The 13,575-nt window shown below is 36.8% G+C and overlaps 1 protein-coding gene across 10 annotated transcripts in view; it reads right to left on the bottom strand.

Moving 5' to 3' along the window:
- The window catches only part of Sik2 (Salt-inducible kinase 2), a 964,644-nt gene that overhangs the window by 488,222 nt on the left and 462,847 nt on the right, over window positions 1–13,575 (bottom strand). For all 10 annotated transcript variants that reach the window (XR_010952760.1, XR_010952759.1, XR_010952762.1 and 7 more), the window contains 2 exons: window positions 8,553–8,668; window positions 8,311–8,481 (listed from right to left, as the gene is read on the bottom strand). Coding sequence is in view for 3 of the 10 variants with exons in the window: in XM_067782444.1 (XP_067638545.1) it covers window positions 8,311–8,481; window positions 8,553–8,668 (287 nt within the window). In the remaining 7 variants the exon portion in view is untranslated. The remainder of the gene's footprint in view (window positions 1–8,310; window positions 8,482–8,552; window positions 8,669–13,575) is intronic.

Below are 13,575 nucleotides of genomic sequence, written 5' to 3'. Positions count from 1 at the left end.
TTCGTAGTCATAGTTTTTACATGCAGACCACAAAAACGTGAAGCTTTGCATCCTCACACAAAGTACCTACCTATTTTTTATTTTATATTTATCTTAAAAATCGTTTAGATATGTTCAAATTTCACCAAATGTTTACGTGTATAGCATATTTTGTTGTCTGAAAAAATCATAGAGACCGGTGGTATATATAATCTCGTACAACCGATTGTTCAGATAAGAAACTTTGCGCAATTTCTTCCCCATTTTAACAGCTAGAAGCTTCAAATTTCACCAAATGCTTACGTGTATATTATATATTGTTGTCTGAGAAAATCATTGAGATCGGTGGTATATATAATATATATCTCATACAACCGATTGTTCAGATAAGAAACTTTGCGCAATTTCTGCCCGCTTTAACAGCTAGAAGCTTCAAATTTCACCAAATGCTTACGTATATAGCATATATTGTTGTCTGAAAAAATCATAGAGGTCGGTGGTATATATATTATATACTTGATATAAACTGTCATTTTTGCCCCTTTTTTACGGATAGAAGCTTCAAAATTCATCAAATTTCATCAAATAGTTACGTTTACTTCGTATATTTTTGAAATACGTGATTCGTAGTCATAGTTTTTACATGCAGACCACAAAAACGTGAAGCTTTGCATCCTCACACAAAGTACCTACCTATTTTTTATTTTATATTTATCTTAAAAATCGTTTAGATATGTTCAAATTTCACCAAATTTTTACGTGTATAGCATATTTTGTTGTCTGAAAAAATCATAGAGACCGGTGGTGTATATAATCTCGTACAACCGATTGTTCAGATAAGAAACTTTGCGCAATTTCTTCCCCATTTTAACAGCTAGAAGCTTCAAATTTCACCGAATGCTTACGTGTATATTATATATTGTTGTCTGAAAAAATCATTGAGATCGGTGGTATATATAGTATATATCTCATACAACCGATTGTTCAGATAAGAAACTTTGCGCAATTTCTGCCCCCTTTTAACAGCTAGAAGCTTCAAATTTCACCAAATGCTTGCGTATATAGCATATATTGTTGTCTGAAAAAATCATAGAGATCGGTGGTACATATATTATATACCCCATATGAACTGTATTTTTTTGCCCCTTTTTTACGGCTAGAAGCTTCAAAATTCATAACATTTCATCAAATAGTTACGTTTACGTCATATATTGTTGAAATACGTGATTCGTAGTCATAGTTTTTACACACAGACCACAAAAAAACCTGAAACTTTGCATCCTCACACCAAGTACCTACCTATTTTTATACTCAGTTGAGCAGAGCTCACAGAGTATATTAACTTTGATTGGATAACGGTTGGTTGTACAGGTATAAAGGAATCGAGATAGATATAGACTTCCATACATCAAAATCATCAGTATCGAAAAAAAATTCGATTGAGCTATGTCCGTCTGTCCGTCCGTCTGCCGTTAACACGATAACTTGAGTAAATTTTGAGGTATCTTGATGAAATTTGGTATGTAGGTTCCTGGGCACTCATCTCAGATCGCTATTTAAAATGAACGATATCGGACAATAACCACGCCCACTTTTTCGATATCGAAAATTTCGAAAAATTGAAAAAGTGCGATAATTCATTACCAAATACGGATTAAGCGATGAAACTTGGTAGGTGAGTGGAACTTATGTCGCAGAATAGAAAACTGGTAAAATTTTGGACAACGGGCGTGGCACCGCCCACTATTAAAAGAAGGTAATTTAGAAGTTTTGCAAGCTGTAATTTGGCAGTCGTTGAAGATATCATGATGAAATTTGGCAGGAACGTTATTCTTATTACGATATGTCTGCTTAATAAAAACTAGCAAAATCGGAGAACGACCACGCCCACTTTTAAAAAAAAAATTTTTTTTATTCAAATTTTAAAAGAAAAGTTAATATCTTTACCGTATGTAAGTAAATTATGTCAACATTCAACTCCAGTAATGATATGGTGCAACAAAATACAAAAATAAAAGAAAATTTCAAAATGGGCGTGGCTCCGCCCTTTTTCATTTAATTTGTCTAGGATACGTTTAATGCCATATGTCGAACAAAAATTTACCAATCCTTGTGAAATTTGGTAGAGGCTTAGATTCTAGGACGATAACTGTTTTCTGTGAAAAAGGGCGAAATCGGTTGAAGCCACGCCCAGTTTTTATACACAGTCGACCGTCTGTCCTTCCGCCCGGCCGTTAACACGAAAACTTGAGCAAAATTCGATATATCTTTACTAACCTCAGTTCACGTACTTATCTGAACTCACTTTGTATTGGTGTAAAAAATGGCTGAAATCCGACTATGACCACGCCCACTTTTTCGATATCGAAAATTACGAAAAATGAAAAATGCCATAATTATATACCAACTACCAAAAAAGGGATGAAACATGGTAATTGTATTGGTCTATTGACGCAAAATATAACTTTAGAAAAAAACTTGGTAAAATGAGTGTGACACCTACCATATTAAGTAGAAGAAAATGAAAAAGTTTTGCAGGGCGAAATCAAAAGCCCTTGGAATCTTGGAAGGAATACTGTTCGTGGTATTACATATATAAATAAATTAGCGGTACCCGACCGATGACGGTCTGGATCACCCTGGTCCACATTTTGGTCGATATCTCGAAAACGCTTTCACATATGCAACTAAGGGCCAATCCCTTTTAAAACCCTCATTAATACCTTTAATTTGATACCCATATCGTACAAACACATTCTAGAGTCCCCCTGGTCCACGTTTATGGCGATATCTCGAAAAGGCGTCCACATATAGAACTAAGGCCCACACCCTCTTAAAATACTCATTAACACCTTTCACATGATACTCATATCGTACAAACCAATTCTAGAGTCACCCCTGGTCCACGTTTATGGCGATATCCCGAAAAGGCGTCCACCCATAGAACTAAAGCCCACTCCCTTTTAAAACACTTATTAACACCTTTCGTTTGATACCCATATTGTACAAGCGCATTCTAGAGTGAACCCTGGTCCACTTTTATAACGATATTCCGAAAAGGCGTCCACCTATAGAACTAAGGCCCACTCCCTTTTAAAATACTCATTAACACCTTTAATTTGATACCCATATCGTACAAACAAAGCCTAGAGTCGCCCCTGGTCCACGTTTATGGCGATATCCCGAAAAGGCGTCCACCCATAGAACTAAGGCCCACTCCCTTTTAAAACACTTATTAACGCCTTTCGTTTGATACCCATATTGTACAAGCGCATTCTAGAGTCAACCCTGGTCCACTTTTATAACGATATTCCGAAAAGGCGTCCACCTATAGAACTAAGGCCCACTCCCTTTTAAAATACTCATTAACACCTTTCGTTTGATACCCATATCGTACAAACAAATTCTAGAGTCGCCCCTGGTCCACGTTTATGGCGATATCGCGAAAAGGCGTCCACCCATAGAACTAAGGCCCACTCCCTTTTAAAATACTCATTATCACCTTTCATTTGATACCCATATCGTACAAAAAAATTCTAGAGTCACCCCTGGCCCACCTCTATGGCGATATCTCGAAAAGGCATCCACCTATAGAACTAAGGCCCACTCCCTTTTAAAATACTCATTAATACTTTTCATTTGATACCCATATCGTACAAACAAATTCTAGAGTCACCCCTGGTCCACCTTTATGGCGATATCTCGAAAAGGCATCCACCTATAGAACTAAGGCCCACTCCCTTTTAAAATACTCATTAACACCTTTCATTTGATGCCCATATCGTACAAACAAATTCTAGAGTCGCCCCTGGTCCACGTTTATGGCGATATCCCGAAAAGGCGTCCACCCATAAAACTAAGGCCCACTCCCTTTTAAAACACTTGTTAACGCCTTTCGTTTGATACCCATATTGCACAAGCGCATTCTAGAGTCAACCCTGGTCCACTTTTATAACGATATTCCGAAAAGGCGTCCACCTATAGAACTAAGGCCCCTCCCTTTTAAAATACTCATTAACACCTTTCATTTGATACCCATATAGTACAAACAAATTCTAGAGTCACCTCTGGTCCACCTTTATGGCGATATCTCGAAAAGGCGTCCACATATAGAACTAAGGCCCACACCCTCTTAAAATACTCATTAACACCTTTCACTTGATACTCATATCGTACAAACCAATTCTAGAGCCACCCCTGGTCCATCTTTATGGCGATATCTCGAAAAGGCGTCCCTCTATAGAACTTAGGCCCACGCCCTTTTAAAATACTTATTAAAAACTTTCATTTGATACCCATATCGTACAAAATAAATTCTAGATTCACCCCTGGTCCACGTTTATGGCGATATCCCGAAAAGGCGTTCACCCATAGAACTAAGGCCCACTCCCTTTTAAAACACTTATTAACACCTTTCGTTTGATACCCATATTGTACAAGCGCATTCTAGAGTCAACCCTGGTCCACTTTTATAACGATATTCCGAAAAGGCGTCCACCTATAGAACTAAGGCCCACTCCCTTTTAAAATACTCATTAACACATTTCATTTGATACCAATATAGTACAAACAAATTCTAGACCCCACCTTCACCTCTGGTCCACCTTTATGGCGATATCTCGAAAAGGCGTCCACATATAGAACTAAGGCCCACGCCCTTTTAAATTACTTATTAACACCTTTCACTTGATACTCATATCGTACAAACCAATTCTAGAGTCACCCGTGGTCCATCTTTATGGCGATATCTCGAAAAGGCATCCATCTATAGAACTTAGGCCCACGCAATTTTAAAATACTCATTAATACCTTTCATTTGATACCCATATCGTACAAAATAAATTCTAGAGTCACCCCTGGTCCACGTTTATGGCGATATCGCGAAAAGGCGTCCGCCCATAGAACTAAGGCCCACTCCCTTTTAAAACACTTATTAACACCTTTCTTTTGATATCCATATTGTACAAGCGCATTTTAGAGTCAACCCTGGTCCACTTTTATAACGATATTTCGAAAAGGCGTCCACCTATAGAACTAAGGCCCACTCCCTTTTAAAATACTCATTAACACCTTTCGTTTGATACCCATATCGTACAAACAAATTCTAGAGTCGCCCCTGGTCCACGTTTATGGCGATATCGCGAAAAGGCGTCCACCCATAGAACTAAGGCCCACTCCCTTTTAAAATACTCATTATCACCTTTCATTTGATACCCATATCGTACAAAAAAATTCTAGAGTCACCCCTGGCCCACCTCTATGGCGATATCTCGAAAAGGCATCCACCTATAGAACTAAGGCCCACTCCCTTTTAAAATACTCATTAATACTTTTCATTTGATACCCATATCGTACAAACAAATTCTAGAGTCACCCCTGGTCCACCTTTATGGCGATATCTCGAAAAGGCATCCACCTATAGAACTAAGGCCCACTCCCTTTTAAAATACTCATTAACACCTTTCATTTGATGCCCATATCGTACAAACAAATTCTAGAGTCGCCCCTGGTCCACGTTTATGGCGATATCCCGAAAAGGCGTCCACCCATAAAACTAAGGCCCACTCCCTTTTAAAACACTTGTTAACGCCTTTCGTTTGATACCCATATTGCACAAGCGCATTCTAGAGTCAACCCTGGTCCACTTTTATAACGATATTCCGAAAAGGCGTCCACCTATAGAACTAAGGCCCCTCCCTTTTAAAATACTCATTAACACCTTTCATTTGATACCCATATAGTACAAACAAATTCTAGAGTCACCTCTGGTCCACCTTTATGGCGATATCTCGAAAAGGCGTCCACATATAGAACTAAGGCCCACACCCTCTTAAAATACTCATTAACACCTTTCACTTGATACTCATATCGTACAAACCAATTCTAGAGCCACCCCTGGTCCATCTTTATGGCGATATCTCGAAAAGGCGTCCCTCTATAGAACTTAGGCCCACGCCCTTTTAAAATACTTATTAAAAACTTTCATTTGATACCCATATCGTACAAAATAAATTCTAGATTCACCCCTGGTCCACGTTTATGGCGATATCCCGAAAAGGCGTTCACCCATAGAACTAAGGCCCACTCCCTTTTAAAACACTTATTAACACCTTTCGTTTGATACCCATATTGTACAAGCGCATTCTAGAGTCAACCCTGGTCCACTTTTATAACGATATTCCGAAAAGGCGTCCACCTATAGAACTAAGGCCCACTCCCTTTTAAAATACTCATTAACACATTTCATTTGATACCAATATAGTACAAACAAATTCTAGACCCCACCTTCACCTCTGGTCCACCTTTATGGCGATATCTCGAAAAGGCGTCCACATATAGAACTAAGGCCCACGCCCTTTTAAATTACTTATTAACACCTTTCACTTGATACTCATATCGTACAAACCAATTCTAGAGTCACCCGTGGTCCATCTTTATGGCGATATCTCGAAAAGGCATCCATCTATAGAACTTAGGCCCACGCAATTTTAAAATACTCATTAATACCTTTCATTTGATACCCATATCGTACAAAATAAATTCTAGAGTCACCCCTGGTCCACGTTTATGGCGATATCGCGAAAAGGCGTCCGCCCATAGAACTAAGGCCCACTCCCTTTTAAAACACTTATTAACACCTTTCTTTTGATATCCATATTGTACAAGCGCATTTTAGAGTCAACCCTGGTCCACTTTTATAACGATATTTCGAAAAGGCGTCCACCTATAGAACTAAGGCCCACTCCCTTTTAAAATACTAATTAACACCTTTCATTTGATACCCATATAGTACAAACAAATTCTAGACCCCACCTTCACCTCTGGTCCACCTTTATGGCGATATCTCGAAAAGGCGTCCACATATAGAACTAAGGCCCACGCCCTCTTAAAATACTCATTAACACCTTTCACTTGATACTCATATCGTACAAACCAATTCTAGAGTCACCCCTGGTCCACCTTTATGGCGATATCTCGAAAAGGCGTTCACCTATAGAACTTAGGCCCACTCCCTCTTAAAATTATTATTAACACATTTCATTTGATACCCATATTGTACAAACAAATTCTAGAGTCAGGCCTGGTCCACCTTTATGGCGATATCCATTAATGGCGTCCATCTATAGAACTATGGCCACTTCCTCTTAAAATACTCTTTAATACCCATTTGATACACATGTCATACAAACACATTCCAGGGTTACCCTAGGTTCTGTTTACAACATGGTGATTTTCCCTTACTTTGTCTCCACAGCTCTCAACTGAGTATGTAATGTTCGGTTACACCCGAACTTAGCCTTCCTTACTTGTTTATTTTATATTTATCTTAAGAATCGTTTAGGTATGTAGATCTGTTCACTAGATATTTCTTATCTTATACATCCGATTATTCGGAGATTACGAACGGGATAAGATTATTGTTCAGCCCCATTCATGAAAGGTATGACAATATTCGGAAAATTTTTTATGTTTACTGTGCACTTTGGCATAGTAATAATTTTTCATTTTCATATGTCTACAAATTTTCTCAATTTATTTGCAATCAAAAAAAGTGGGATAGGGAGATTAAAAAAGATTCTCTCAGAGCTTGGGGACTCTTAAGTTAGAAGGTTTTAGATGTTCGGTGAAATAGAGCTGAGTGGTCCGTAAGGACCACACAAACTGAATTATCGAATTTGCTCGATGACTACTTTGAAAACCGCCACCAACAACTAGGACGTATGTAATTAAATAACTCCGTTCGCTTTGCAAGTACTACGCGTTTTTTAGGATCTATCCTACATACTGCTTCTAGATAAGAAAACTGTGCACGCCTAATAGCTGGGGTTTCCTCCCGCAACTTGCTCTTCCTAGATCTGCTATCAATGTCGGGGCCTATTTTAAAAGCATGTGGCGTCTGAAGGCGGAGTGAAGAATTATTCACATAATGGGCATACAGTCACATGTTTTTAACTGCAAGAGTAATTTGTTAGAGTGAAGTCGTAGGGCTGCTCATGATCTTCTACACTTATCAGCCCCACGCTTTTCCCTTGTTTAATCCTTTACTTGAAACAACCTAATGAATTGTAATGAGAGAATACGTCATGGGCTCGCTTTGAAACTGTGTGTTCTGAACCTCATTCATATTAGTGGAGGGAGGTAGAGAGCATTGCCCACTTTCTTAAAATTACTTAGATATCGACCAACAAGAGAAATTTAGCAAATATTATTGAAATTTATGTAAATTTAAAGGTTTTGAAAACAGTTTAAAACATTGCTGAAACCGACGAATAGTTTAAAACTTAGGCTCAAATTTTTAAAAGTGCAAAAGATTAAAAAAAATTTATCTACCCATATATCAATTTCTGGTCCAGTGTACTGTTTTCCCTCAAATACCTCGGGAGCAGCGTATGGAGGAGAACCGCACCATGTTGCTAACAGTTCTCCAATTTTGAAGTGATTTGAAAATCCAAAATCTGCTATTTTGATATTCATATTTATGTCCAGTAGAAGGTTTTCAGCCTTAATAAAACAATTTTTATTTGTTATTCGTTTTTGTACTTGTTGGTATTCTGCTTATTATTGAATATTACCTTTAAATCTCTATGTACAATATTTTTTTTATGACAATACTCTACCGCCGACAATATCTGCCAAAACTTTGCTCTCGCATCACTTTCTGACATTCTTCCGAATTTTGCAATATAATCTGAAATCACAAATAAAAGAAAGTAATTATAATTGTTTCAATCGACTACGTTTAATTTTAGGACCGAATAAAACCGGCAATGTTAATATTTGGGCCAAAAATTTTGATTAGGAACTTAAATGGTCTAGGTATAGCAGCCCATGATAAAAAACAAGGTATAATCGTTTCTAGAATTATTCAGGGATGTCGGGAATCCGATTGTTGTCTGAATGGGATTTGAAACCAGTGAATATTACTGCAATGAATCCAAAATATTTTGGTTGGGTGGTTGAATTATGTTTCTTTTTGGCCTATAAATCTAATGACACTCCTGATTGACTTTTTTCCGCAATGAAAAAATTTTAAATTTTATATGTATACATAATAATAATTTTTTCAAACAAAAACAAATTTGAATATTTTATTCACTGGAACTCATACAAGTGCCGAATGTCTACAAAAAAAAAAACGTTTACAATAGTAAAGAGCCTGGTTCACCTGTTGAATCGCTGTTCGATTACTTAAATCATTTACTTAAAAGTGTTTTTCAGACATTTTTTTTACACGACTGGGCATTATTTAAACGAAAGACCAAATAATCCTGTTGCTAAGACATATTGAGCACGTTGGAACAGCTGGCAACAAATACTCGTTTGCTTGCATCGAATATGGGAGAGTGAGGATGATTAATGCAACAGAAAACTGATAGCTGTCTCAAGGAAAGTCTTCCCTTACGTTCTCAGTGAGTTACATAACGGTCCAAGTAGAGTCATGGAATCACTAAGACATTAAAACCTCTGCTTCTATTGGATCGGTTGCCGACAGTCGGTCACATAGTGGATTGCCAACTGCAAGGTTTACATCAGAGCAAAAGGGGCCAAAAACCCAAAGTAGCGTGCCCGTTTACGACACCGAAGATCCTGGATTCAATTCCTTGGCAAAGCAACATCAAAAACTTAGAAACAAGTTTTATCGATTAGTAGCACATTTTTTCAATTAGACAAAAGTTTTTTTTTAAGCGGGGTTACCTCCCGGTAGTGATTTGGCAAGCACTCCGAGTGAATTTCTTCCATGAGGTGCCTTGCAGGTGCAATTCCGAGTCCGCGCCAATTCGTAAGAAACATTAAAAGCAGCACGACGCAAATTGGAAGAGAAGCTCAGCCTTGTATTTGTTTATTTTATTTGTATACCCAATATTTGGATCCGGAAATTTGTCTGGTAGGGATAATAAGGAGCGCAAATAAGTCAGGCATATATGTACATATAAATAGAAGCAGTGAATATGTTGTTGTTGTGTTAACAGTGCTCCGCCACATTTAATGGGCATACTCACCGCTTCGGGATATTAATACCTGGCCATCTAGTGTCGGGTTCATAGTCAACGCAAAGAGGGATATGGTCTTGTTTACTAATAGGTACAAGGTTCCAAATTGCACCAGGCCTAAGTTAGGAAGGGGTGACCCTACAGGAAAAACCTTGCACAAAATATCTAGGAATCATCCTAGATAGTAAGCTGGGGTGTACGTGGGGTTTATCGCCCCCTATTTCCCATTAGGTATTTACAGCGATTGCAAACCCTATCCTATACTATGGAGTTCTTGTTTGGTGGAAAGCCACACAAAAAGAACTTACCTCAGCATTACGGGAGCCCTGAAAACCATCCCGACGGCTGCACTGTATGCCATTCTGCACATTCCTCCTGTAGACCTGGAAACAAAGAACATAGAGTTAACAACTGCAGCAAGGCTCAGTGCCTCGTGGCAGCTTGATCGCAGACCATACGGCCGTAGTAGTATAACGTCATCAATTACAGGCCGAACATACCTCCTGATGTCCTATCTGCGCTTCGAGGGGGTTCTTAAAGCAACAATAGATGTCAATGGTTGTCGCAAGTTAGCTAAAAAGGCGAACGAGGCAACACGTGTACAAAGATGGCCCCAAAGTAGTGGAAGGAGTAGGGTATGCGGTATACTGTGCTGATCCGGAAATAAACAGACCGATGTTACTGCGCCAAATGCTCAGCGAATACTAAACTAAAGAGAATAAGAAGACGTGTGAATTGAGTGCGAACAATTGTTCCATTATTTGCCGACGTCTGATGCATACCCATATGCATATGCAACTTTTTGTTTAAATCTATTATACCGAATTCTGGGGATTTTTCATAATTATTCATCTTCTGCTAACATTCGTATCGCTGTCGAATAAATAACTCTAATGATCAGTATAGCAAAAATGGTCTTTATTTAGAATGAGAATGGTACAGTTATACTTCAATATCACGTACTTCACAAAAGCATGTTTAAATCAAACTGATTACTGATTCCTCAACTTGCGCTGCTTTTATACTCTTGGTTTTCTCGTTCACCCATTTCTCCTAAGGTCTAGCCGTTTCGCGAAAACCTGTATATTTGTAGCTTTTGCTTTTCTTATAGCGTGTGTATGTGTGAGTAACTACTTCGGCTGATGACTGTATGCGTGTGTGTGACATATCTCTTCGTTGCCTTGTGTGTATGTGTGTAAATGATTATTGACGTGTTCATGTACACAAGTGTGGCTTGTTTTAATGTTTTTATACTCAGCTGATTAGAGCTGACAGAGTATATTAATTTTGTTCGCATAACGGTACCCCGTAACGGCATAAACTAACCGAGATTGATATAGACTTATATATATCAAAATGATTTGAACGAAAAAAAAAATTCATTTAGCCATGTCCGTCCGTCCGTCCGTCTATTCGTAAACACGATAACTTGAGTAAATTTTGAGGTATTTTAATGAAATTTGGTATGTAAGTTCCTGCACACTCATCTCAGATCGAAATCGGACTATAACTGCGCCTACTTTTTCGATATCGAAAATTTCGAAAAACCGAAAAAGTGCGATAATTCATTACCAAAGACGGATAAAGCGATGAAAATTGGTAGGTGGGCTCACCACTCAGTAAAATTTTGGACAATGGGCGTGGCACCGCCAACTCTTAAAAGAAGGTAATTTAAAAGTTTTGAAGCTGTAATGTGGCAGTCGTTGAAGATATCATGATCAAATTCGGCAGGAACGTTACTCCTCTTACTATATGTGTTCTAACTAAAAAATTAACAAAATCGGATGACGAACACGCCTACTTAAAAAAAAAATTTAAAAGTCAAATTATAACAAAAAATTGAATATCTTTACAGTATATAAGAAAATTATGTCAACAATTAACTCCAACATTTGTCTCCAAAGCTCTCAGCTAAGTCGGTAATGTTCGGTTTCACCCGAACTTAGCCTTTCTTACTTGTTGTTGTTGTGATTATTTACTAACAGAGTGCATATCATAGTGATGCTAATATTCGCAACACTGCCCTCCACCTAAGTCTGATCGTACCGATCAGAGAAATTTTCCGATCTAAACCCTGCCAGCCTTTCCAAATGAACCCTTTTATTTTGTTTCGTGGTTTGCCAATGGTTTGTATGCGGTAAACTTAATCGCTGAACTGTTTCACAACTTTTTACGGGCCGTCCCAATTACACTACAATTTCGGCGACAAACCTTTTTTTCGTTGTAGGTTGTATAACAGAACCAAATCTCCTTCCCGAAATCCTTCCGAATTGATTGCTTTATCGTATCTGGCTTTCATAATCAAAAAAAAATTATTTTTTTCAGTTAAATAAATAAAAAAAAATGTTCTCTTTAGCTTTAACATTAAAGTACGTGTATTTAGAATATGATATGAAAAAGGTTACATTAAAAACTCAAGCGCATGCGTCGGCTTTTCTTTGCCATTTCATCTAAAACTTCATCAACGGCAACAATTTGATCACGGTAGATGCTTAGTGATGCACAGCCATTCAATCGATTTTCACTCATCGTGTTTCTAAAATAGTTTTTAATCAGCCTAAAAGTTGAAAAAGATCTCTCGTTCGTTGCCGTTGCTACTGGAAGCGTACACAAGATTTTCAACAACATGTGAACATTAGGAAAAGCCACAGAATCGCATTCCTGTAATATTAATCATAGATAAATTCATAAAAAAAAGGACGTGTGGCACTCGGGGACTGCCGCGGTAAAGCTATTGCATATTATCAACTTATGCAATTATAATATTTATGCAAAATTTTGTTTTCTTTGATATTAATTCAAGTTTTGTCTTTGATATTAATTCAAGTTAACCTTTCTAAGCGTGGTGACCGATAAGAAAACAAATTTTTTACTTTTATTGAATAAATGAGAAGTTAATATTTAACTTTAACTTTAACGTTAACTTTAATTTAACTTTAACTTTAACATTCACTTTAACTTTAACTTCAACTTTAACTTTAACTTTAACTCTAACTTTAACTTTAAATTTAACTTTAATTTAACTTTAACTTTAACTTTTACTTTAATTTTAACTGTAACGTTAACTTTAACTTTAACTTTTACTTCAACTTTAACTTTAACTTTACCTTTAACTTTAACTTTAACATTACCTTGAACTTTAACTTTAACTTAAACTTTAAATTTAACTTCAACTTTAACTTTAGCTTTAACCTTAACTTTAACTTTAACTTTGACCTTAACTTTAACTTTAACTTTAACCTTAACTTTAACTTTAGCTTTCACTTTGACTTTAACTTTATTTTTAACTTTAACTTTAACTTTCGCTTTAACTTTAACATTCACTTTAACTTTAACTTTATTTTTACCTTTAACTTTAACTTTCACTTTAACTTTAACATTCACTTTAACTTTAACTTTATTTTTAACTTTAACTTTAACATTCACTTTAACTTTAACTTTAAATTTAACATTAATTTAACTTTAACTTTAACTTTAACATTAATTTAACTTTAACTTTAACTTTAACTTTAACCTTAACTTTAACTTTAACTTTAACTTTCACTTTAACTTTAACTTTATTTTTAACTTTAACTTTCGCTTTAACTTTAACATTCCAATTAAC

The sequence above is a fragment of the Eurosta solidaginis genome, chromosome 4 (assembly GCF_040869045.1).
Source record: "Eurosta solidaginis isolate ZX-2024a chromosome 4, ASM4086904v1, whole genome shotgun sequence".
In the NCBI taxonomy this organism is placed as follows: domain Eukaryota; kingdom Metazoa; phylum Arthropoda; class Insecta; order Diptera; family Tephritidae; genus Eurosta; species Eurosta solidaginis.
This window is presented reverse-complemented; position numbering and strand designations above follow the sequence as displayed.